The sequence below is a fragment of the Dermacentor albipictus genome, chromosome 3 (genome assembly GCF_038994185.2).
Source record: "Dermacentor albipictus isolate Rhodes 1998 colony chromosome 3, USDA_Dalb.pri_finalv2, whole genome shotgun sequence".
Classification (NCBI taxonomy): domain Eukaryota; kingdom Metazoa; phylum Arthropoda; class Arachnida; order Ixodida; family Ixodidae; genus Dermacentor; species Dermacentor albipictus.
In genome coordinates, this window is record NC_091823.1 from 50,894,106 (window position 1) to 50,920,535 (window position 26,430).

A 26,430-nucleotide genomic window follows, 5' to 3' on the forward strand; every position below is an offset into this window, starting at 1 on the left:
TACCACCCAGCTATCATTGCAGCGTTAGTGTCACCGAGGCAGCCTCCCTTAATTGACTCTTCGCCATTCGTGAAGTCCGGAACGACTCTTTCGAGCTCAGCGCCCCATACGTGACACGCATTGCGTATCGTAAGAGTAAAGGGCGGTTGGTTAATCGTTTCTTTTTCTTTTCCTTTCTCTTGGCTAGGGGTACGGGAAGCCACATATTCCGGGAGGCTGATCACGAAAGTCCGCGGAGGAGCCGCTAGCCTCATTCACATGCTGAATATTTTTATTGGAGGAATTCTGAACCAGTAAATGCGGTAGCATTTCTATAGCCGTAGCAGGGTGCCTCAGAGTAGCGGTTTCCACGGAAAACTCTAAATAACTCAAGATGACAGAAAAAAAGAATCAGTTTCGGCCGTAATACGAAGCAGTGACACAATGGCTGGAGAAGAATAATGCACAGTAAGTCTGTTTGGTGCGATTTCCATTGGAGTGAGCATTCGCAGGGTGCGCGCGGGAAACCTCCTTTCGAGAAGTGAAAGTGTGTAAAAGAGCGAGCCGTATTTCTTTTTGGAAGTTTCGCCTCCCGGTGTTGAAGTAGAAAGACCGGGCTTTTTTTCCTCCTCCTACCTACGCTATCCTTCAATAACGCGAGACGACGTCAGCGTTATACAGTAAACATGGGAAGATTCCGAGCGCTAGCAGGAGACTAATGAAGAAGCAGATGCACTCAGGCTGTTTTCGTTAGGTTTAGAAGAAGAAAACTTAATATAGGACCGTCTCCGGTACTGGGAAGGCGACGTGCTAGAACACAAAGGAGGGGAGGATGCCAGCTATATCCAATACGCAAATGTTGAGCGGTCGTTCGCCAATCATGGCAGCTACTGGCGCCATCGCCCTCTCCAGAATCGTCTTTTTTTTCCGCACTGGTGAAGCATCGGCAGAGCGTCTAAGTCACGCCACATGGCCTGAACACTTGATTCGCCAAACAAAAAGCAGCAAGCACACGATGGGAAATTCGCAATCTCAGCCATGGGCAGTACGGGGAATGTACAATTCGAGCTGCTAGGAACGCATTGCGAACTTCAGCTTGGCTAAATATAGAAAACTGCTGCCCTTGCCGAGTGTTAACATTACGCTGTACCTCTGCAATTTCTAATTACCAGTGAGGATCACCATTACAATAATACCTGCAAATTGAGTTGGCATCGTACGCCATAGACCAAACGAAAACCATGAGCTCTTCACAATGTTGAGAGCTGCACAGGAAATTGCATAAAAATGCTACGTCACGATAAGGGCACTTTCTATGCTTTTCTTATTTGTACAAAGACAAGGCGATGCCATCCGCATAGGCGAGTATACACGAGCCCCATCGGATAGCAATATAAACATGTTAGACTTATTTTTCGGAATTCGCGTGAAAATCCGTTTGAAGTACAAAGCGAACAAGACAACCAAGCTTTTTTCCCTCTTGAGAGTTCAGGCCTTGGCCTGGTTCCCCTTTGTTAGGACACTAGTCTCCCGTTTATTCTTATTTCATGATGTTAACAGTCCATTCCTAAGAGAAATGTTACAACTTTGCTAATGTAACCACCACTGTCACAAATGTACAAATGACTTTCTTAAACTTTTTGAACGAGGTTACTGAAAGCTTTTATTTTCTAAAGACTCGCTTTAACCTAGTTTCTATGTTTACTCGCTCCTGCAAAGAAATTTCTGCTGCACTCGTAGACATATCTTTCTTTTTTCCCCTTTGTCGTGCACCTTACTTGGAATGCTATTACTATAGATTTACTTAAGCGTGTGTATCGAAATACCTTTCCTCCAGGAGTAAAAACTTTTTCCTTACGTTAGGTTTGGCAACCCTCCCCGTCAAAACTTGGCTGAAGAAAAGAAGCTGTTTCCTGGCATGGTCCACGAACCGCCGTTCGTGCCCGCGTGATGAAACGATTTATCGCTGTTTCGTTGACTTTAGGGATGCCGTGTTCTTCGGAGACATTCTCCAAAGTGAACTTTAACCAATATTTAGATGCCAGACCATACACAATTTGTTGATAGTTTGTTCGAATTCTCGCGGCACAATGATATTTCTTCTTCTTCTTCTTCTTGTTATTCTTCTTCTTATTATTATTATCTTATTATCTTTATTTATTATTTTGCAATTTTCGTGCAAATCATTTTGGAATTCCTGCGACGTACGGCAGAGTGCACCGGCCGAGAAACAGGGGAGTGAGGCCACAGCAACTATCGCGGTAAATAAAGAAATTAAAATAAAAAAATGCTCATTGAGTGTTTCTTATTGCCCTGACAGCAGCCTTGAACAGCGTACATTGATGCGAACATGCAAGAATGCTTCAGTCTCCGCGAAAACTGGAGATGGTTGCCGGAATAAAATAGAAAAGGAAAGAAAAAAGAAATAAATGAAGATCGAAGCAGTTAAGTCCGTGCCATTCTGCGGCTGAACTCACGAAGCTTTTCGTTTTAAAATGCTCTCTCCTCTTGGCCGGCCACCTACGCTAATGATACACCCAGCATAATGATTGGCTGGAATGTGTCTTTACGAACAAGTCTAGCGTAAGAGCCTTTCGCGATTACGGGCTCAGGAACCTAATTCGTAAAGTTTTGCATTCGTAAGGACTCTTTGTCATTGCCCGCCAGCCTTGGCTCGGTATTATTAGGCTCGCTATTATGACTCATCGATGCCTGTTTTTGCAAAATGGTATAACGTGCGAACTGCGATCTTAATGTGAACTTTGATAGCTTAATTTATGAATGAGTTTAACTACACTATAATGTGACAGCCATGTTTCTCATACGAAGACACATGGTGCTATATTACGCCACAACGCTGCAAGCACGCCTACATTGCACGACGAAAATGGCATTCAAAGGGAAAACAACGACAGCAACGCGCGAAATGTCAAGCAGGAGGCGGAGCATCAACGTTCTTCTCTTACAGTTCTCTATAACGTATTTTTTTTCTTTTTTACTATCGCTAGGCAATTGCATCTTTTGGCAGATTTCATGTACGCTTATATATAGAAGCGGGCGGAAAGTGTGAGGGGTTTCTAGCCTGTTTGTTACCCGGTAATTCAAAAATCCTCAAGAACGATAAGGCTTTGCTTGCTCGAGTCGTCGTGCACGCTCCGAAGGTTACCTTGAAACAATGGGGGATAGTTGCTAATTGCTCGAAAACAAGACATTCAAAGAACGAGGCGATGAGGCTGCAAGGCGAACCTAACCTTGCACAGAGTGCACGCAACCCATTCATTTGAATACTAAAGGTCAACAAAAAACGTTGAAATGCAGGCACACTAGTGCTTCGATAAAAACATCGCGGGATAGCTGGACATCACGACAGAGGGATCCACTAGTAGCCAGTGAGTGATTCTTGGTCATCCCAATTTTCTTTAGTAATATTTATATAGAGCTTTTAGTACGCCTGTGAAGTTACATTTGGAAGGAACTCAAACACATCTGGATACACAGAAATGCAAACGGACGTTAGATGAGCGGTTTTAGTTGAGCAGTTGGTAGCGTAACCCTTAGACGACGGAAGTAAAGCCGGAAGACCCCATTGACCTGTGGATGAGATGGTTGTAAATCACAGTTCGCAGCTGATCGCTGAAGCGGTGCACAGATAGCGCGCAGACTGACTCCAGAATTCTAACACGTCCTTTTCATGCGCCACCAGTAGCCGAAAGGGGTTGCACGAATGATCATCTCTGTGGCTTCAATGTATACGTATTTGACACTGAACTCGCCATCAGGTAAGTGACGCACGCAGGCCTTTCAGAGCTTGAAAGCGTCGTACGGGAACTTTCACTTTTGACACTTCTATAGATAAAGAAGATTGGTTGCAATAAATTACAAACGTGCGAACGTCTCCCCACGCGCTGTTTAACAGCTGTGATTGGGAGAGCACACTTCGACGTGTTCCCTCCTCACGAGGCGATGCTTTCTTGTTGCCTGAGAATCGATTCTTCGGATACGACGTGCCTTGTGCATTGGGACGGAGTGTAGGCAACACGGCGGTGTATCGGAGCGTTCAAGCCTTGAACGGTGAACGTAGAGGAACTGCTAAAAATATTGCAGAATTGCCTTCACGTAAGGATGGCGCATCTCAGTAGTGAATCTACATATTGTGCAAGTTTTCAAGCAGTGTGTTGTGTCATTACAAGTTGTTTTATTCAGCAAAATTTTGGACATATTGTTTTGCTCTTACGTGCTTTAAATTTGGCACCCAGTCGTGAAATTAATTTTTGGTTTTCTTGAAGAATTTTATGGTCTCATGAAGCTATTGCTCCATGCTGTAAGCTGACGTATTTATTTAGGCGTAGTTACTGCTGGCTGCGCCTATCCATCTTATTCTGAGCCTACTCAAAACTAAGTGAAGCCTTTTATCTCAACGCGATAAAAGCACTTGCGCACCCTGAATACCTTGCTATATAAATACACATCGTTTTATTGACTGCGTCCACGCTGTATGTCATCGGTTTTAAAATAACTACGGATAAGACTTGCGATGAGGTGTCATACACGAAGGTAACTACTTGGTTTTTTTCCCTTTGATGTTGCATCCTTGGTTACTACAGCCATATGGTGGCTATGGTAACTCAAACACGTTTAATGTTCGCTTAGTGAAGCGCTCAAGAGCTTTGTTGCTCAGAGCTCACTGCTGAGACATTATGACTTACCAACAATGTATTCCTACCGGTCTGTAAAGTGCGCCTTTTGTATATATATATATATATATATATATATATATATATATATATATATATATATAGAGAGAGAGAGAGAGAGAGAGAGAGAGAGAGAGAGAGAGAGCAGTTCAGCACATTTGTGCTTGCACGACTGTACACACGTAAGTGCGCTAGCAAGAACCCACGTTCAAAAATCAAGCTGCACATGTGCCAGAAACTTGCACGCAGCAATCTCAGCGATTAATCCGTGTCGTACGTCGCTGAAAACACGAGGGTTTGCAAAGGTATTCAGTGCCTGGGGCTTAAGCTCCCCCTACCTTTGAACCTCTCGCCAGCAGTAGCCAGCTGAACAGCGTCAAATGTTTAATTTGACTGCTCTCTTCCTGTCATGTTCATCGTGACTTGTTCCGATTTTGTTTCAGGAAATAAACACGATGAAGGTCGCGTTACTCGTCCTCACCACTGTGAGCGCATGCGCAGCGAGAAATTTTACGGGACTGCAAGCTGCCAGTAACTGCCTTGGCCTTCGCCTTCTGTCCGTTCTACCTCGATCGCCGGCACCAAACGTGTTTTATTCTCCGTATAGTTTGTCCGCCGCCATGGGAATGGTCTACGCTGTATCAAGGGGAACGACGCAGGAGGAACTTTACAATACCCTCGGCTACAGGTCGGCCCACATCCCAAAGGACCGTGTGCTTGAAGAGCACATAACCTACTCCAAAAACGTACTGGCGCCTTCAAACTCGACTGTGAGCACTGCAAACGCGGTAGTAATTAGCGAAAGCCTTCAGTGCTTCGGTGCCTATGTGGATACCTTGAAAAGAGCGTTCGACGCCCGCGTGCTGTGCATTGACTTCGATAAGAACGGAAGCACAGTCGTCGATCGTATCAACCGATGGGTCTCCCATCAAACTCGAGGCAACATTAAGAACCTGCTGAAAAGTCCTTTCCCGCGTAGTTCTAAACTGGTGCTTTTGAACATCATCTACTTCAAGGGCATTTGGCAGACCCAATTCAAGAAGTCGGAGACAATGAAATTGCCGTTCTTCAACGATGGAAAGACGCCGGTGCTTGTGGATATGATGTGTGGTCGGATTAACACCTCTCACGGATATTCCGAGAAACTTTCATCCGCGATTCTGGATTTGCCTTTTCAAGGCGGAGACTACAGCATGACAATTATTCTCCCTTCGCGAAGAACGGGCGTCAAGAAGCTGAGGCGTCTTTCGCTGGGTTCCCTTCAAGCTGCGCTGGAGATCATGGTCAGGAGAGTTGTCAAGGTGTACCTTCCAAGGTAAGTGCCTCCTTTAGAGTACGTGTGCAGGGAATATAAACAAAATAAAGCGAATTCAGCCATGAGATAGAAGAAAACGCATTCCACTAGGAAGTGGCAGTTGTGGTGATACTTATGACTATTCAAGTCGGGTGAATGTAAGTGAGGCGCGCTGCCTTAAGCTTACCTTAAGTGTTCTTACTCAAGGGTTCTACGAAAGTTAGTTTTGTCAGTTGTTATGATGAGAGGAGGAAACTGTAGTTGCTGATACGATTGACATTATGAAACCATTACGGGTTCCTGGTTTCCTTAACAAAGAAATCGTATTTGCAATGTGGCACTCATCAAGGATCCCATTTGCAGACGCACAGGGAGATTTTATTGTGTAATTGGAAATGTTGCTCGTGTTTTTTTTCTGTATTGAGGATGGGTTGAAAGGGGAGGGGGGGTGTTCGCTTGCACCACTTGCAGCGTTCTGTGCGGAATAATCCGGTGAGAAAAGAGGAGCAGTAGGCGCCGCCTACAGGCGCATTTTTTTTGCAACAAAGATAATAATATTTGGATAATAATAATGATAATTCATACAGTTAGGCTTTAGATGTCTTAAATGAAGCCTATCTATTTCTTGAATTAGACTTTAGGTGTAGTTGCTAACAGCTGTGGCCTAAAAGTCTGAATTAACTGCGATCATAAACACTAACCGCAAAATAGGCAGTTTCTATTTTTATCGTCGCTTTCCACGCTGTCGACTGCTGCAAAGACGAAAACGAGTCCTAAGTGACATACCACGTTGCTTTTCTTTCTTTCTTTCTTTCTTTCTTTCTTTCTTTCTTTCTTTCTTTCTTTCTTTCTTTCTTTCTTTCTTTCTTTCTTTCTTTCTTTCTTTCTTTCTTTCTTTCTTTCTTTCTTTCTTTCTTTCTTTCTTTCTTTCTTTCTTTCTTTCTTTTGCGTGAGCATGCGTGTCATCGTGTTTCTGCCCTGCAATGTCTCCCCAGGCTATTTGATAATTGCGCGCATCCCTTCTTTATGAAACTCAGGTTCAAGTTCGAGACCAAGTACTTGTTAAGCGGGGCGCTCGCAAAACTCGGCCTGCGGAGGATCTTCGACCCGCGCAGAGCCGACCTGTCGGGCATCGCGGGGGGCCGCAGACGTCGCCTGCACGTGGACGAAGTCGTGCACCGAGCTGTGATCCGGGTGGACGAAACCGGAGGCACGGCGGCCGCAGCCACCGCCACGATGCTGCGCAAGTCTCACTCGATCGTGCGCGTGTTCCGAGCGCACCACCCGTTCCTCTTCCTCATTCGAAAAAGAAGCGACAACAGCATCCTCTTTGTCGGAGAAGTCAACAGGTTGTGAACGACCGAAGTATCTGAGAGCACCGAGGATCTTCACCTCACCAACGCTGTGAAACGCAGTGAGAGGCTGCCGGTCAACCCTTAACCAGAACCGACTGTGTTCCCCAGATAAAGAAAAAAAGGGCTAATCCGTTCCTGGCCTATTCGTATGGGCCGCTAATACATCTGTGATTCCCGTCGTTCAACCGGTATCCCTGTAGTAATGCTGCGACGGGGGATAGCTGGGGAGACATCACGGCTAGAAAGCTCTGCTTAGATGGAACAAAGGACTGGTCAGGAATAGAAAGACAACGTGAAGGGGCGAAGTCGCAACTGGGTTATTTATTCGTAACATCATGTGCTTTATGTACAGTTCTAAAAAACAACATATACCAGAAGAAACAGGCTGCAAAAGAAAACAAACATGCGAATAAAGTCAGACAACTTACTTCCTTCTTAACGTGTCTGCGTAAGTAATTTACGCTTTTTTTGCTAGCGCACGCAGTTCATAAATTATATATATATTCTTCAACAGAGAAATTGTTGACAATTGCTCTGTTGTGTACATATCACGCTTACAGATCTATCAGTGACATGCATCTAAAACACCCCGTTAATTCCTCTTTCCGTCTGGTCAGTCGATCGCGGGATAACCTTTGTATGGCATGCTGTACTGCATGAAATTGCCGTTGCCGAGTGTAACAGATTGGAAGCCTTTTGACCCATCATTATCCATACTAAGCATTTTAGCGTGAAGCGTCCCCATTATGCAGAAATTACGAAGCTGAGATAAAAATTTTCTAATCATCTCCAAAAAAATATATCTTCAAGCTGTATAGTTCGGGACATTCCTTCCTTTCGGATTTTCTTTGCAAGACGTGAAAGTTAAGAGTGACAAAAATAAATGTGCAGCATCGCTGATTGAAGGTAGGCATGTGTATTTATCACTACTTCTTGGTGGGCTAGTTCGTTCATACATATGTAGTAAGACGTGAAAGAATGTGAAGCAGCAGCTGAACAGGAAAGTGCGTTAGGAACAAATGCACATATCTTACTATGGATGCAAAGTTGATCATTCTAAGAAACAAATGTCGGACCAAGATTCTAGCAAGATCATGACGTTGTCAGCAGCTATACTTACAGCCGTCTCAAAAGTGAGAACACCATTTTGCTCATTTAGTGCTCTAACAGTAAGCAACAGTTCTGCGTGTGGCAGACAATAAAGCAAATCTTCGAACTCACCTGAGAAGGGAAAGCCACTGGTGTACAGGCTGCATGAAGTAGGGGTCACGTATAGCTCGGGTTATTTACGGCAATTCGCCAGATAAATTTATCTTCGATTTAACGAGTTTAAAAGGCGCTCACCATACGTGACGCTTCAGAGTTATCACGGCTAGTCTCGCTTAAAAAGGAGCGCTTCTCATTTACATTATCCCTGGAAGACTGCGAGAACGTATAGGTGGTTGGAGAGTAGTAAGGGTGCGTATGAGGTCTCCGAAGCCCATTCCACGCCTCTTTTTTTATTGAAATGCATATTAGGAGAGGTGGGCGACTTTACGGTGGCACCGGCTACTCTTTGTCGCTTTGCAAAGGAAGTAAATTTGCATAACAAGGAAGGATCATGACACAAAATATGGCACTCAGTAGTACACCCTACGAATAAAGACTATACAGTCTAACAGTACATTAATGGCAAAGTGTGGTGCATGAGTTCAGTGCACATTTGCATATATACAGACATATATTTTGAAAAGCCAAGTACACAATACATTTAATTACACTGCAAGCACAGAACACAATTACACACTGCGTAAAAATCACGATCACCACATAAACTAATTTTTCACCCAGAACAACAAACGTATCACTCATTTAGCTTATTAGTATCAACTGAAACTTAGTATTTGCCTGAAATGTTGGTGTCCTCGAAAAACTTCTTTAAAGCAAGAAGTGCTCATTTCTGAAGGCGCGTAGTTGTCCATGGACCAAATATCTTTTTTAGAGTGAATGGATTTCTGTTTAAAAACAACAAATTTATTTGAAATGCCGTTCGTTCTGAATCGAGTGCACTCGAGGGGGAAATGATGCACACCTTCGTCTGGATGGCCACAAGAACACTACGGACTAGAGGCACGTTTTATCCTGTTTAAGAAGTGTCTCGTAAATGCAGTACCAAGCCGCAGGCGAGGCAGCAATGTGTAACATTTTCTGTTTTCTCTTAGATTTTCCGGAACTGACAGGTTTATGCATGGGTCTGGAAATTATAACTCCGAGTTCTTAGATTGCTGATCAAACCAGGTAGTTTTGCTGAGGCGACAGGGAATCTGTCTCAGGAGCAGACGGGCTTCACTACACAAAAGTGGAAGATTGGTTGTCTCTGCGTTATGGTGTACCCGATTCACAGCTGCGCCCGCATACGTATTACCAGGAATATTGCAGTGCCCAGGTATCCACCCAAATGCAATTAAATGGTTCATTGCGGTTGCTTTTGTATGTTCTTTGAGCGTCTCATACAATAGCAAAGTGCTCAAAGAATTTTTGTTATTGTTTTGTAGTAATGTGAGAGCGGCTTGCGAATCGCTAAAGATAACCCATTTTTTGCTAATGCTTTTCTGACGTTATGAAACGCAAACCACGCAGGATTGCAAACAGTTGTGCCACGGTAGAAGATGTCTCTCGGGATAATTTAAATGTTTGCTCTAGCGCTAAATGTGGAATGACGAATGCTGAAGTTGAGGAATTGACACGAACCGTCTGTAAACACGTGGATATAGTGGAGATACAATGAGTAAATTTGGAAGAGTGCCAATTGCTGTGCGGTTACCATGAACATGCGCCTCTTAGATATAACCCTGTCGACCGATAATTCTATTTTAGGACTAACATCCCCTTTGCAGAATTCAACTCTTGGTAATAATGCTTTATGTTCTTGAAAAACATATGAATTTTGCTTTTGTTTCGTTCGCTAAGCGCGAGGTTTAATGGATGCTTCTCGTGTTGGCTTAAGATGCTATAAATATGTCAGCATGTTTCAACCGTTCGTACGACTGGAAATGATGGGTGACGAGCTTCAGCAATTACTAGAGAACTCGAGGTAGGCTGCGGAACCCCAAGACGTACTCGCAGCCCCCTTGCCAGTACACGTTGAAGAGGCTCCTCGGAAGTCTGCGATAAACCACGGAGAATAGGTGCCAAATAAGCAATTTTTTATTCTATCAGTGCGTTATGAACTTGCAATAGTAAAGAGACTGATCCCCCACCCCCCCTACGTCGTGCCAACGAGTCGCCGAAGTACGTTTGTTACAGCATTGATCTGCTTTTCAATTGCGCAGATGTGTGATGCCCATATCAGCCGGCGGCCAAGAATAACTCCAAGAAATTTATGCTCTTTCACATACATCAAAGTTTGCCCACTAAACGTTAGTTGGAAGCTATTCATCTGTCGTCTAGTGAAAGGAAGTACGGCTGTCTTTGCGTATGAAAGACTCATGCCTCTTTCTTTTAATAAGGTGTCGACACTATCAATACACTCTTGCAGCGTTGTTTGAATGTCTTTTGGATGAGATCCAGAGGCACATATGCAGATGTCATCTGCGTACAGAGAATACTGCAGACCAGACGATAGTTCTTGGGGTAAGGCTGTCATGACACAGTTGAATGAAAACGGACTGAGAACACTGCCCTGCGGAACGCCCTGCGTGATGCTGTGATAGTTACTCTATTCTTCAATTGTTTCCATAAATATTTTTATTTTGTTCAAGAAATGTTATACCCATCACAGTGTTCGACTGTGTAGGCCAAGCTATAACATATCAGCAACGACGTGCATGTGACTTACAGTGCCGAATGCTCTTTGAATGTCTAAGAATACTGTCATTGTCACATTTTCACACATTCGGTCATGTTCGACGCATGTGACAATGTCTGATACTGCATCCATTGCACCGATTTTGTCGAAAAGCGGTGATGTAGTTGGAAAACACGTTTGTGTGTTCACACCACCATTGCAGTTGACTGCCTACCATCTTCTCCATTAGTTTGCAAAAACAACTTGTTAGACTGACGGGTTGGTAGGAGTCAAGACAAAGGGGAGTCTTTCCTGGTTTCAGCACTGGAATTACCCGAGTTAATTTCCATGAATCTTAAAGAGTCTGTCTCTCTTATCCGGATATTATTAAATATCTCGAAAAGAGCCATTTTTCCTGCTAGACCGAGGTACCTTAACATCACATACGTAACACCGTCTGGGCCTGCAGTTGTCTTTGTGCGGCATGTAGAAAGAGCACATTTCAATGTGCTCTTTTTCAATAAACTCACAGTCATGTCACAGTCACAGTCACAGTCACAGTCACAGTCACAGTCAATGCTCTTTTTCAATAAACTCACAGTCAAGTTGAGGGTGTTGTGACATAAGGCCCGCAAGAACCTTCTGTTCTGCTAGTGTTGAGCAACTTTTAAATTGTATGCAAGTTAACGGAATTCCTGGTCTGGATATAAGTTGACAGAATTCGTCAGCAACAGATGTTTCCGGAGTGCTTCGAGCTACAACAAGGGCTCGGAAAGGATGGCTCTAGGTAACTGGACCACTAAAAGATCGGTCACCTGACCATATCCTGGGAACTGGAGTGAAAAGAGATAACGACGCACAGTATTCTCGCCATCTTCTCCACGCCTTTTGCCACATAAACGTAAATTCGGGCATTACATTTTGATACGTTTGTTGCAGTGCCCCAAATGTACATTGAAGAATGCAGTAAACGAGATAATGTCGCACGCAACGTCTCTAAATTCTGCGGTGGTTTTGAATTTGAAGCCTTGCCTATGGGTCAGTGAATAGCGCGCGAAAAACACGCCTGTGACCTCAAATTAGGCGTCAGTAAAAAGTTTCAATGCACACTAATATGGGATTAAGAACACTAAAGCTGTGCGCTTATAGTATCACCTTTCTCACTAGACTCCATCAATTTATGCGAATGTGAATTACTGTTCTTTATGCACAACGGGTTTGATTCTTGAGCGAAATCATAACATATATTTGCGAAAGCTTGACGTCCATTAAAAGCAGCAGTAGGTAACGGACCAGAAATGGCTTGCCCTTGTGTTGCCTTTCTCATTCAAAATTTTTAAAATTTTTGCCCCAAACGTTTCAATGTTTTTCCGACGATAGTGTAATATGCAAAGTAATCAAAAGCCCAGAAGACCAACTAGCGTTGAACAACAGACTTATAAAAATAGGTGGTGTCAGGAATTGCAGGTGCTCGCCAATCTACGAAACAGTGTTTCCATGATTGTAACTAACTAACTAACTAACTAACTAACTAACTAACTAACTAACTAACTAACTAACTAACTAACTAACTAACTAACTAACTAACTAACTAACTAACTAACTAACTAACTAACTAACTAACTAACTAACTAACTAATTAACTAACTAACTAACTAACTAACTAACTAACTAACTAACTAACTAACTAACTAACTAACTAACTAACTAACTAACTAACTAACTAACTAACTAACTAACTAACTAAATAAATAAATAAATACATAAATAAATAAATAAAAAGAAAGACACTCAAATAATCAATACGCACTTTAGAACTTTGCAATCAAGCAAGTCCAGGAGTACGAATTTTTCAGGATATTGCACTCTTCAGATTAAGATGGGACAGAAACCTGTCATAAACCAGCGGAAAAGCAATGAATGAATGAATTAATGTTTGATGTTTTATGGCGCAAGGGCCAAGTATGGCCAAAGAGCGCCATGTCCGTGGTAATTACTTCGCAGTGTAATCATGAGTTCGATGAAGTTGATGTGACGTGGCTGTAGAGGGGCCTTAAAAATAGTCGCGCTAAAGTGCGCAAAATCTATATAATAAGATTATGGCGATGACTTATGACGTGTTCTATGAACATTAAGATGCATTTAAATAGAATCATACGATGCGTAAAATATATAAGGTTATAAGATATGCTAGAGCACTACTGCCTCCTTAGAGCACTTGAAAAACAAGGGCCTGGAGGCATATGTGCTATGCAAAACTGTTATCGCAGCGGCATCCTCTGGAGCGAGGATGTTCTACGAATTTAATGGGCATATAACGTGTAGTACGACATCGTTTAAGAAGCTGAGGACTGCGTTGGTTTCAAAGAGCGGTTCCTTACCAAGAAACATAGCCGGGTGTAGGGGGATGTAATGTTGGTAAGGAAGCGGAAAATGTTTTTTCTCTCCGTTTCGGCTTTCCGACACTCCAGGAGCACGTGGAGGACGGTAAGCCTCCCACCGCATCTACCATAGATTGGAGGTTCACTTCCAGTAAGCAGATAATTATGGGTGCAAAATGTGTGTCCTATTCTGAGGCGACAGAATAGGACATCTGTTCACCTAGATTTTGTTGGGGAGGGCCAAAAACCTAATTGTGGCTTTAATAACGTGCAGTTTATTATTTATTTCTGCGTCCCACATGCGTTGCCAGTGGTTTCGCAGTTTCTTTCGTATGTGAGGTTTCAGATCTGCGAGAGGCACCAAAGCGGATAATACAGCGGAAAAGCAATTTAGACTCTTTACTCGTTAAGACGAATATAATTATTTCCACCTTAGGAAACTAAATTGCTAACCTACAGATTTCTCGTTTGACCAACACTGGAGTTTTGGTATAATACGATGGTGTCCATGAACTAGCTACACCACAACGATATCAGAAAATGTAGAACGAAAGGCAATTAGATTTGTATACGACAAATATGACGGTTATAATATTTCTGAAGCGACTACTAGCAAACCTGCGAAAATTTGACCTATGAAGCTTTTACAGCCTTTAAATAATCAGCTCCAAATGGACCCCGAGAAATATATATCGCTTGCACAGTCAACATTGGCGAGAAATAAGCACAATAAACACATAAAAGAGAACAGACTCCACACCGTTATTTATTTCCGCACACACTACAGGATTGGAGTAAGTTGCCATAAAACTTTATAAACGGTGCTTCTACAGACGCCTTTTGAAGAAAGCTGCATGAATATACTCAGTAGCAATTAACTGAAATCAATAACGATACCAGCTTTCTTTTTATTTGTATATTTTTGCGCTGTGGATACAAAATGTATCTTTTGTTTTGTGATCACATTTCCTTTTTTTCTTCTTTCGTAACTGTTTACTAAGTTCATAAACTTCACTGATTGGGCACATACACAAGTTCTTCAGTGTGTAAAATCATTTAACGAGTTCCGAGTCCAGCAATAGCCACTAACAGAGGCTAGCAGTAGCTGGGAATAAATAAATAAATAAATAAATAAATAAATAAATAAATAAATAAATAAATAAATAAATAAATTACCGGCGTGATGAGAAGACTGGTGGCGGCAAGCCCCTTGCTATTTCCATACTGTGCAGCTCTCCCGACGCCACTATAGTTAGGCTAATGTTTTTCAGAATGCTAGCAAGTAACCCGCCGTGGTTGCTCAGTGGCTATGGTGTTAGGCTGCTGAGCACGAGGTCGCGGGGTCGAATCCCGGCCATGGCGGCCGCATTTTGATAGGGGCGAAATGCGAAGACACCCGTGTACTTAGATTTAGGTGCACGTTAAAGAACCCCAGGTAGTAAAAATTTCCGGACTCCTTCACTACGGCGTGCCTCATAATCAGAAAGTGGTTTTGGCACGTAAAACAATGCTAGCAAGTAGTTTAATATTGCATAAGACGCCACCTAAAAACATTCGTGGATATATTGTTCACAGAACGCACATAAACGCTTGAACATACCTTGGAAATGCGGAATGATGCGAGCAGTGTGCCCCTCCGCACGCAAGATTTTAAGTATACAAGTCCACCCGTCGTATTCTGAATAAATTACGAATGCTTAAACACATAGGTTACAGCGCTAAGCAGGCGAGCACGAAATGAGACACAAACGACACATATGGGCTTCTCTGACGAAAAACACACCAGATCGAGTTCACAAATAGTGACCTACGAATCATACTAAACTGACTCACTCGCTCCCTTCAGTGACTCTTTAATGAAGCTCTCTTTAGTGACATTTCATTTATGGCACAACGTTAATGCCGGCGGTTCTTGTAGTGTCACGGAGCCGTGTTTAGGCAACAGGATTTCGTGCGTCATGCTCCAAGGTGCGTTTTTCTCATCTCCATATTCGTGAGAAAGAAAAGAGGGAACTAGCGGAGTCCTTGGCTTTATCCCAAGAGCTGCGATATCATCTGTATACAATACTCCGACTTACTTGCGACACCGTCTTCGATATCAAATACAAGTATGTTCTCGACTCCATGTTAACTCCGCTTCCATCGCCAACTATTCGACCAGGAAATTTGCGATCGGCGACGCAATGTCTGCAGGTACAGTTAATCAAAATGAAAACTTCGATACTCACGCAAACGAAGCAACCAAATATGGTAGAATTGCATGAATGATGCCATTATGATTTTTTCTTCGTTTTCTCTGTGTGTATGTACTCGTTTGCGCGTCGCATGCGTGTGTGTGCGTACGTGCGTGTGTGCGTGTGTGCGTGTGTGCGTGTGTGCGTGTGTGCGTGCGTGCGTGCGTGCGCGCGCGGGCGCGCGCGTATGTGTACTTTGTGTATTGTGTATGTGCGAGACTTCGTTTGTGACATCACTCGGTTTGCGAGAAAACCGCTTCTTACTGCTCGATGAAGGTCGAACATATAAATGTGAAGAGAATAAAAGACCTTTCGAGATAGAGAATATAAGATCACGTGTCACGAACGCAGTTGACGCGTCCGCAGTTTCCCACTACGCACAGCGCGACTGCTCTTATCGCAGCCTCTCACTGTTTGACCGCAATTTGACTCATCCGGTGAACTCCAATAGGCACACCTGACAGCTCCCAGTTCCCAAAATCCTGCAAAGTATTCACTGTGCAGTTGTCCCTGCAAAATAAAAAAAAAGATAATAATAGTACACGTAAGGAGCCATCTGAAGCCTCCACAGCCTTCCCCGCCCTTCCATAGATTATTTAGCTGTTTATAAACAGGGACCCTGAGAAAGTTGTTTCTTTTTATTTTTTGAAAGGGGATAAGACCGGGCAAGAGAGACAACGACGAGCCGAAGTCGTCAAAACAGGGGCCCGCAGATTTTCAAGTTTTCTGCTGCAGCTAATCACAAGTTCAACAGATTAATTTCGTCCACCTTGGGTTATTTAACGTGCGTCCAATGTACGATACGCGGGCGCTTTTGCCTTTCACTTCCATTAAAATGCGGTCACCGCGGCCGGGATTGAATCGCGGGCCCTCGGGCTTAGTAGCGCAACGTCGCAGCCACTACGCCACCACGGCGGGTCAACATTTTGATGTGGTAGAAAAGCGGGGAGGTCAGCTGGCGAAGCTTTGCCTCTGGACTGCTACCCTGCCCAGGGGAAATGGAGAAGGAAGGCACGCGCACAATCGTCTACGCAGCCTGCGAGAATTCTACGCAGCCTGCGAGCGACGCCCCAGGCCATCGGGAATCGACGCGAGACTTGAGGGGCGCGCGCTCATGACACGTGCCGGTCGCACCCAAAGCAGCGCCACCTCTTATCGTCCCGGGAAGGAAGACCGGGCCCCATCGCCACGAACCATGCACACAGCGTCCCCGCAATACGGGGGAAATAACCACCACCCCCTTTCCCATCTCACACCATTTCACCGCAGTACGCTTTCCACTGCAACGAAGCATCCGCGAGTGGCGAGAAAGCGGCGCATGTCCGCCGGCGTCACCAAACACACAAAATGCAAGAAGCACTGGAGATCGTGGCAGTGAAAAGTACGCAGGTAAGTCGCGCGCAATGTGAAGGTGATCAGTGTGGGAAGGTGGTAGGGTTAACCAAGAATTATTTAGTGTGTTCCAACGTCCTTCACTCTTGTTGAAAGCTGCAGAAAGATACAGCGACATAATTTGTTCTTTATTCGCTCTGCAGTCTTACGCGCCTTTCTTTAAGTCAACGTCTGAGCCGGCGTACACCTATTCGTCCGGTTTAGTGCACGCGAACACTTCCACCTTCATATCACGCGCGACTCAAGCGAGACATCACACGTCTGAGCTGTTTGCCGCGCAATGCAATAGTGCGAACACGAAATCCCTTCGAAAGATTGAATGTTTTTGTTTTTTCTCTGGCGTTGACGAGTGCGAAGTGTGCGAGACAGTGCGTGTGCACGCGGTTCGTGAACTTTGTAAAAGGCGTTGCCCTTAACGCATGGAGCTGTTGGCGAGAAAAATGTAGGTACGTCTAAGCGCGCAGGTACGTACGCATGGCTAGCGGATAAATCCATTAAGCAAAGTTTAATTATTGCACATCGAGCTACACCAGTGGCTTCCCCAGCGGATCTTAAACTTCGAGTTTGTGGCTTAATTTTTTTCGAGTTCATGGCTTACTGCATGCACGACTTTTGATTATCGCACCCGTCGCTTGGATATCACTCCGCCACTATTATCGCTCCTTGATTGTAGGTATATGCTCTATATATATCCATAAATGATAATCTGCCGCTGTAACACATATTTTGGAAAAGGACTGTGATACAACTGACCTGTCCCGCAATGCAGCCGCAGGGCCAAAGTGATAGCCGACTAGTGCCATATTGAAAGTTATCCTTGTACCTCCGAGGAACATCAATCATTCCACTCGAGTTTATGCCCACGTGTGTCTCGACCCATAGAGAAAGGCGGTATTGGACTGGCATGCACTCCTTCCGTCAGTGCTTTCACTCCGCGACCATACAACTGGCCACGTGCCGCAGTTACCATTATCTTCTTTCGCCCCACCCGTTTTCTATATATTTTTCTCCAACTCCCTGCACCGTCTTGCACAGTGGTTAAGGCGGCCATCGCTGAGCGAGACAGTTACCGTGGTTTTCCTTCCACTGCCTCCTAATCAACCACTTTGCTTTTTTTATTTCCTTAAAGGCCTTCGTGGGGATATTACATAAGGGGCGGAGTCTACATGTGCAATGACAGGCAATTAGCCACTCGTATTCACTATGCATAATGAACATTCAAAGAATCGGCGAAGTTCGATGAAGAAATAACATCGTTGCATTACATGCCGGATGGTACGCTCAGTTTATACGTTGGACAGACACTCGACTACACTAGACGCCAACGCCTGGTCACGCAGTGGCGTAGCTTGGGGTTCGACAAGGGCTGCGTGCTTAAGAGTATGTAGCGCAAGCGCTATTGCTCCTGGCATGCGCTTCCGTACCTTTGTGGACGCGGCTACGAAGTACTTGTGATGACGGGTTCCATTTGTGACATCTAAAGAGATTGACGTTTCTCTCGCTTCATAAAAGACCCCAGAAGGAAGCTCAGGACCTCACGTCAGTGCGGCTTTTAGGTTGTTCTTTTCTCTTGCTAATGTATCCTTAATTTGCTTAAACATTACTTGTTTTTCTTTCTTCCTTTATTTTATATCGTTTCGTTTTCGTTATCCCATTTCCACTCGATATGTACTTATGTGAAAAGCTTGTCATAATGCAAAAAAGGTGAGGCCTGCAGACAGGACACAAGAGTAGAGAAGTGGGCAACTCGAACGCGTTCGTGTTGTCCACTCCTCTACTCTTGTGTCCTGTCTGCACGCCTCACCTTTTTTGCATTATGAATCCTTACCAACTAGCTCAACTTTCTGTCGTTCGAAGCTTGTCATAAGCGAGACTGAATTTCTCACTCTCCATTACACTCTATTTCTCCCTATCTCCCTATATATATGGCTCTCTAGCGGAGCCTAATGCAGAACAAGGCTAAATGAAGCATCATTTAAGAGGACGTGCCTTTATCTCACTTCTCAAAAGGAATCAGAATGAAGCTCACGGCCTTCTGCTTGGTCGGGGCCCTCGTCGCTGTTGCCTCCGCACAAGACGACGCCAAATTGACCGCCGCAAGCAATGACTTCGCCTTACGGCTCCTTCCGTTGATGTCGAGGTCCCAGTATGAGAACGTCTTCTATTCGCCGTACAGCGTGGCCACCGCCCTTGCCATGGTTTACGCTGGCGCAAAGGGCCCGACAATGGACGAACTGTACGAGGCCCTCGGCTACAACTCGACGGGACTCGCGCAGGCCAAAGTACTGAGCGCGCACGCCGAGCACAATCGTCAACTGCTGGCGCCGTCCAACTCGACGCTAAAGATCGCCAATGCTGTTGTTGTCGACGACAGGTTGAACGTTCTCCCGGGATACGTGAACGCCCTGGAGAACGGCTTCGAGGCCGAGCTTCTCAAGGTCGACTTCGCCGGAGCAGGCCAGGAGGCCGTGAATTCCATCAACTCGTGGTTGAGCCGGAAGACGCAGCGGAAGATCAGTGCGCTGTTCGACAAACCTTTGCCCGGTGACACAAAACTTGTGCTGCTTGATGCCATCTACTTCAAAGGGATGTGGCGCACAATGTTCAACAGGTCGAACACGGTGAAGGCCTTCTTTTTTACGAGCGATGGTCGGGTGTCCAGAGTCGACACCATGCAGGGCACAGCCAAGGCGGGATACGCCTACCTGAATGACATCGGAGCTTCGCTACTTGAGCTGCCTTACAGTGGCCTCGACTACAGCATGACGATCTTGCTTCCCAACCACATTGACAACTTCGAAAGCCTCAGGAGGGGCCTGTCTCGAAAAATGCTCAGTAATGCGGTGCGCCAACTCTACGAGACTACGGTCGATGTTCGCCTCCCGAGGTGAGTAGGTACTTAAGGATGAAACGAGAGGAGCAGTGGAACAGATGCTGGCAAGAAGTTGGGGGTCAGTTAGGTTAGGTTAGCAGAATTAGAAAATAAAGTGGAGGGAAAGTACACACTGAAAGCCTGGAAATGGTTCCGGAAATGCGCAATCAAAGAGGCCGCAAGTCTCCACGCGCATGTAGCACATCACTGGTGGTTAGCTGTTGGTGATGTCAGGTAATAAGAGAGATATCAAAATTAAATAATTAAATTCAAGGGCAACACGAGCCAGAGCCACGATTTTATTATGATTGCCACCGTTGTGAGTGACTCCGGTATAATTGTGAGCACCTGCAGTCTTCATCGTACACCTAATGCACGGTACACGGGCGTTTTTTTGCATTTCCCGCCATCAAAATGCGGCCGGTATATGATCCCGCGACCTTTCGCTTAGCAGCGCGATGCCATACGGGTTATCACTGAGCTGCGTTGACGGCCTGTTGTATTTGTCTGATGGCTTGTGACTTTTATTTGAAAAATGCGGGGACATTTAGTGTTTACCGGCTTTCTAACTTAACCTCACTGAAGTTCCACCACCATTGTGTGTTGGGCCCGAATAACCACGCTTTGGTGTGGATTCCGCTGATCCTCTCTCTATCTTGTTCAACTTTCTCCCTTTCGTAACAATTTGGTAGCGACAATTCCAGTATGCCGCAGCGTAATGCGAAGCGTTGCTGTTTGATAGTAGAGGAGCACCTGCTAACCGTGGCGATTTTATGAAGAGAAACGCACACCGCAGGTTGGGAAGCTGAAATGTTTAAATGACAGTGCATTATTAGAGATGGTGTATTATGCAGTATTTTGCTACTTTACATAGCTATAGTATGTACAATTATGCGTCTGTGCATCATTTAACATAGTTACTCAATGTCCATCGGGTTCACTGATTGTGGTTTTGACGGCGTCTTCACCGGTGAAATCACTGGTGGATTCACCGATTAGGGTATACCAAGTTCAATGTGCGTCATTGCAGAGGCCCATGCGTACTCATGGAAGAACCCAGGTGCATGCTATGCCTAGAATTTGAGAGCGGTTTTGTGAAGCGGTAAGGGATTGAACATTGTTTCCTCGGCGATCTACCGCGTCTGGAAGTCACATTGAGTGATATAGGGGTGCTTGATTGTAGCTGTATGCTCCAAATGCAATCCTAAGTCACCGTTTGAGATGCTGCGTTAGACCGCACTTCCGTTGGGACCGGTCTACGCTCGACCAGTCTACAGTCTACATTAAAAAAAAAAATGCCTAGCATCAAAAGAATGTGTACCTTATTTTACATGCACTATCACTTCTGAACCTTATTTTACATGCACTTCCACTTCTGAGCAGTTGATTTTGCAAGTTTGTGGACAGCCTAAAAGTGTTCATAGAAATTTTTCAATGCTGTCTTGATAGGTTTGTGTCCATTAACATGTAACATAGTTACATAATAAGCTACGTGATAAAGTCTCTCTTAGACATCGCTTAGTTGTATAAAAAAATAGGAAGACGTTCAAAATTTTTCAAGTCCAATCGTGATACTTATATTTTGCGCTCCTCTTTTTTCATGGCAAAATTGCACTTCTGTGCTCGCGTGTACCATGATATTTCAATCTTGGAACTCGGATCGTGCAAAAAATCCTACTACGTCTGTTCGATCACTTCGCCAGAAAAGAAAAAAAGGTAGATTTCCATAACCCTAGAGGAAGTTACTCATGTATGCTTCAACTTTGTAGTGGTACACTTGCAACGAAAACATGTGGTAAGACGTGAAAACCAATTATAATTCTGTTTCATTGCACAGCTGTACCCAGTGGTGGGCTATGGGGAGTGATACACAGTAGCCGGTTCTGAGTGGTTTAGACAGCTAATAGTTCAACAAGTAAGCAGTAATTATTTTAAAAGCACGTAATTAGCTTATAAGTTTCAAACTTTCGGCACAATCATCACATGGCCCAAATAATCTCCAAATATAAAATTTCTGCTGCATTTGGTTCTTTCACGGCAGTGGGGAAACTTTATAGGTGTTTCATACACAACGCTTCTGAACAGGCGAATATGAGGGTTACGCAATTTTCATCTACTCCCTATTAACCCGCGCCCTTCAATTCAATTCAATTCAATTTCTTTATTCACCAGAAAATATCCTGGTTGGACTCCTGGGCTAAAAGCTGCAACAAAACAGCTTGACGGGGCCCAGGGCCCAAAATATGCCTCCATATCACTCCTCAGATGGTCCCCATTTCCTCAAACTACAGACTCGGTTAATAATCTAGTTGTTTGGGGACACCGTGAGAATACGCATATAGCATTGTCAGGTGCTTTTACTCGCACGAACCACTACGTTCTAAAATATTAAACACCACGCACCATTGTGTAGTCATATAAATGTCCACATTGCAGTCACAGCTATAAATGCGGCTGCGGTGCCTTACGGGACCGCTGCGAAAATTTGTGATCACTTTTTAAAAGCTTCGTCTTTAATGGCCGGAATAAATGTTTAACTGGGCTTGTCACCGTGTAACTCTAGTAGAAAGTACAGGTCGATTCACTATGGTTATAGGTGCAGAGATCTCGTGTCTTATTCTTAGCCGGAGACTGCAAGTTGACGTTTGATAGAGCTATATTAGCAAGCCATTCACCTTTTAGGTATCACCCTGAGCTGTTGTGATCACTAATGACCTTACTTTTAATGTGTACAACAATGATCAATTTGACGCGTCACTGTATAAACAGCAGTAAGCACTACCTTAGTTGCAATGGTTACAGGCACGGGAATCTCGTGGCATATAAACTACTGGAGACAGAAGATTGCTGTCTGATAACTCTACATTAAAAGTCATTCACGCTTTGCGAGTCAGTCTACGCTGAAAAGCAGATACCTATGTTCGACTGACAAAAAGAATTATCTCGTTCGCGTATTTCCGAAATGTGTAAGAAAATCTCCTGCGTTTGAGTATGATCTGTCACGGTGGTTTCGGGGCTATGGTGTTGTGCTACTGAGCACGAGGTCGTGGGATCAAATCCCGACAGGGGTGGCAGCGTTTCAATGGCAGCGTTTCAATGGTCTCGTGCACTGGGGGCACGTTAGAGATCCTCTGGTGGTCCAAATTAATTTGGGCGCCCCCGTTACTGCGTGCCTCATAATCAAATAGTTGTTTTGACACGTAAAACCTCTGAATTGAATTCCGCCTGTATTGGGCATTCACAAAATGCGTAAGTTCTGCAAAGGGATAAAATAAACGATACTACAGATGGCAGTGTCACCAGGGTAAGAGAGATACTGAGGGAAACGCGGATGAGAGGCAGACTCCTGGAGTACTTAAAGATTTAAACCTTCTGCGCATGCTCCTGCGTGTCAGCAGTGGTCCCTCTATCCCTCTGTTCCTCTTTATATTCTTACATTCCAGTATTTCCCTTTGAGGATAGGAAACCCGACGCTAGTCTGGTCGACCTCCTTTTACCTTGCTTCAGCTTGCTTTCCCTCTCTCTTTATTTTCTTAAATTGGCTCATGGTATAGAAGACTCCGCATACCCAGTACAATAGAAAAAAACCGGCGCCTAAGTTAGGCTTATCATTCCTGAAAGCTTGATAGCAGAAGTTTTTTTTTTTTCTAAACGGCATTTTAGAATCATTGTAGCAGATTTCACGAATACGGGTGCTCACGTGCAGCGAACCACGTAATCTTAATCACGCTATTGGTCAATGCGTATGCAAACGGCGTAAGACTATTCATTACTAGCTGGTCATTGGCACGAGTGGTAGGCGCGCGATTGAAATAATTATGTTCCACCGTGCAGGTTCAAGCTCGAAAAGGAGTACAATCTGAATGAGGTGCTGGCCAGGCTGGGCGTCACGAGGGTGTTCAACGCGGGCGAGGCCGACTTGTCAGGCATCAACGGCGGCAGGGACCTCTTCGTGGACGAAGTGGTGCACAAGGCTGTGGTGGAAGTCAACGAGCAAGGCAGCGAAGCGTCAGCCGTTACCGGAGCATCGACGCTCATCGTTTCTGGCCCCATCACCTTCTACGTCGACCACTCGTTCCTGTTTTTTATCCGCAATACCAGAACGGCAGACATAATCTTCGTTGGAATAGTGAACCACATCGAATGAACAGTTGGGAATACGTGCAGTCACTTTTCGTATTTTTGTATTTTCGTACTAAGCCTGAAAAGGATCGCGAAACGAGCAAGTATGCCACGGTACCACGCGAGAGAGAGAGAGAGAGAGCAAATGATAAAGGGAAGGTAGGGAGGTTAACCAGGACTGAGCCCGGTTGGCTACCCTACACTGGGGAAAGGGAAAAGGGGACTGAAAGAGTAAAAGAAGAAGAGAAAGTCCACTGGGGATATCGTTCGGTCACTCAGTCCGGGTCATAGACGCTGACTCAGTCCAGTAGCCTTCAAATATCGCAGCAGAGCTTTTGTTGCCTTTCGTAGCTGCGATATGCGAGGCCATGGTCCCAAGATCTTCTTCAAGGTGAACGGTGTTCTGTCTAGCTGATTGAGAGCTGTGCAGAGGTCATGTCTTTCGTTTTGAAAAGATGGGCAGTAGCACAGTAGATGTTCTATAGTTTCCTCGGCACCGCAGGCATTACAGTCGGCGCTATCAGTCATTCCAATCAAAAACGTATACGCATTGGTGAATGCGACGCCCAAGCGTCGGTACCACGCGAAAAGTGCGAAAGAGTATTAGGGGAAACAAACACGTTTCCGAGATCTTTGCACCAAACTGTAGATGGCCTCGATGCTGGGCTCCGAGTTCCTGCGTTACTGTAGCATATAGGTAGGGTCCTTCGTTTCTTCGTTTTATATTTTTTGAAATTCAGAGGTAAAAATTGGGTGTTCTTTTTAACGACGAAAAAGAAAGGGGAGAAAGCTGGCGTTTTGCTGTCTGGCAGGAGATACTGGGAGACATATAATGTTTTGTTGTCTGGTAGCGGAAAGTTATGGATTTCGCTGGTAACCTTTACGAACAATCATTACAAGGCATGGTATTCTTCTGGATGTGGACGTTCTGTTTAAACAAGTTAAATCACTCACATAAACACGTAATGGCAAAATGAGGTGCCCGCAAATCAAGTGACGATCGCATCTCTAGAAATGCTTGTTGACAGGTGGTAATAATATATTTAAAACAGACCACATTACCAAAAGATAACAAATAAAGGAAGGTTTGGCGATGCCATCATTATGTTATTTTCTACACTTCTTTACCAAATGAAAAAAAAAGTAGAAAAAGTAGTGCACAAGGGCATGCTTCGCAGGAAGTGTGATGCTTTTTTTTTCACTAACGTACGTTATCGTATGCAATCAGAGCATTTCTGGGTACATCCAGGGAGATACCTGCCGGGCCTGTCGCTCTTGTCTGTTGTCGACTTGTGCTGTTTTACTTGTTCCTAACGTATGTTCTTGCAACATCTTGCAACCAAATTAATCAGATACCAAATAAACAAATCAACCACCCTTCATTGAACGTAACGCAGTTGGGTAAACATCCTCCCAGCGTCACAGCTACCTTTCGCAATGCAAAGACTCATCAGCGCTGGATTAATTCGCTTCCTAAACCATTAATGCCTTTTACACGAGCGCGACGTGTGGAAAATCCAATGCTACGTGCCATCATCGCATTCTTATAAGCGTGGCTACTAAAGAAAAAAAAAGCAACAAGTCACAACTCAATGCCTCGGACGCTGAATATATATACACACACACATATATATATATATATATATATATATATATATATATATATATATATATATATATATATATATAATGTTAATAATATGATCTGTCAGGATCATTTGGTCCCAAAAGTGAAGCAGCGTTCTCTAGTTTTGTAATAACTGCATTTAATTTAATATCCTTTAAAGGGACACTAAAGCAAAATACTAATTCAGTTTAGAATTATAAATCATTCTTTGAGAAAAATTGCCGTTAATTTAGATATAATAGGTTGAGTGTTCGAAAAGAAAACGAAGGTCAATGTTCCAATTTTTGAAACGTCAGAGCGACGTCACGGATGTCGAAGTTCTTTTTTTCATATTTGGACCACGCTGGCTCAGTAAACTTTGCTGAAACTTACCATATTTTTTTATTATGGAGCTTTACGTGCCAAAACAACTTTGTGATTATGGGGCACACCGTAGTGGAGGGCTGCGGAAATTTCGGCCACCTGGGGTTCTTTAACGTGCACCTAAATCTAAGTACACGGTTGTTTTCGCATTTCACCCCCATCGAAATGCGATCGCCGTGGCCGTCTCGATCCCGTGACCTCGTGCTCTGCGCCCAACGCCATAGCCACTGAGCAACCACAATTTACTATATTCAGTCTTTCACACTTTACCAATACAATGCAATTGATCTTTACTGCAACTTGATTTTCGTAAATTTTGTTCGGGGTGCAAAATTCGGATTTTATTGGGGT

General features: G+C 44.3%; 2 protein-coding genes across 5 annotated transcripts; both read left to right on the top strand.

The window, feature by feature from the left end:
• Positions 1–3,923: 3,923 nt before the first annotated feature.
• On the top strand, positions 3,924–7,757 carry LOC135898105 (iripin-3-like). Of its 2 annotated transcripts, none has more exons than XM_065426848.2 (3): positions 3,924–4,050; positions 5,117–5,988; positions 7,005–7,757. In XM_065426848.2, exons 2-3 carry the CDS (start codon positions 5,129–5,131, stop codon positions 7,321–7,323), a joined length of 1,179 nt encoding a protein of 392 aa, XP_065282920.2. In that variant the 5' UTR covers positions 3,924–4,050; positions 5,117–5,128; the 3' UTR covers positions 7,324–7,757. The 2 variants fall into 2 exon arrangements, with proteins under 2 accessions (XP_065282920.2, XP_065282917.2); XM_065426845.2 differs by having other exon boundaries at positions 3,930–4,095.
• A 9,239-nt stretch (positions 7,758–16,996) lies between these two features.
• LOC135898072 (iripin-3-like) lies at positions 16,997–24,127 on the top strand. 3 transcript variants are annotated; one of them, XM_065426815.2, is made up of 3 exons: positions 16,997–17,092; positions 19,106–19,982; positions 23,802–24,127. In XM_065426815.2, exons 2-3 carry the CDS (start codon positions 19,114–19,116, stop codon positions 24,112–24,114), a joined length of 1,182 nt encoding a protein of 393 aa, XP_065282887.2. In that variant the 5' UTR covers positions 16,997–17,092; positions 19,106–19,113; the 3' UTR covers positions 24,115–24,127. The 3 variants fall into 3 exon arrangements, with proteins under 3 accessions (XP_065282887.2, XP_070392698.1, XP_070392699.1); XM_070536597.1 differs by lacking the exon at positions 16,997–17,092 and adding an exon at positions 17,120–17,559; XM_070536598.1 differs by lacking the exon at positions 16,997–17,092 and adding an exon at positions 17,120–17,541.
• The last annotated feature ends 2,303 nt before the right edge of the window (positions 24,128–26,430 follow it).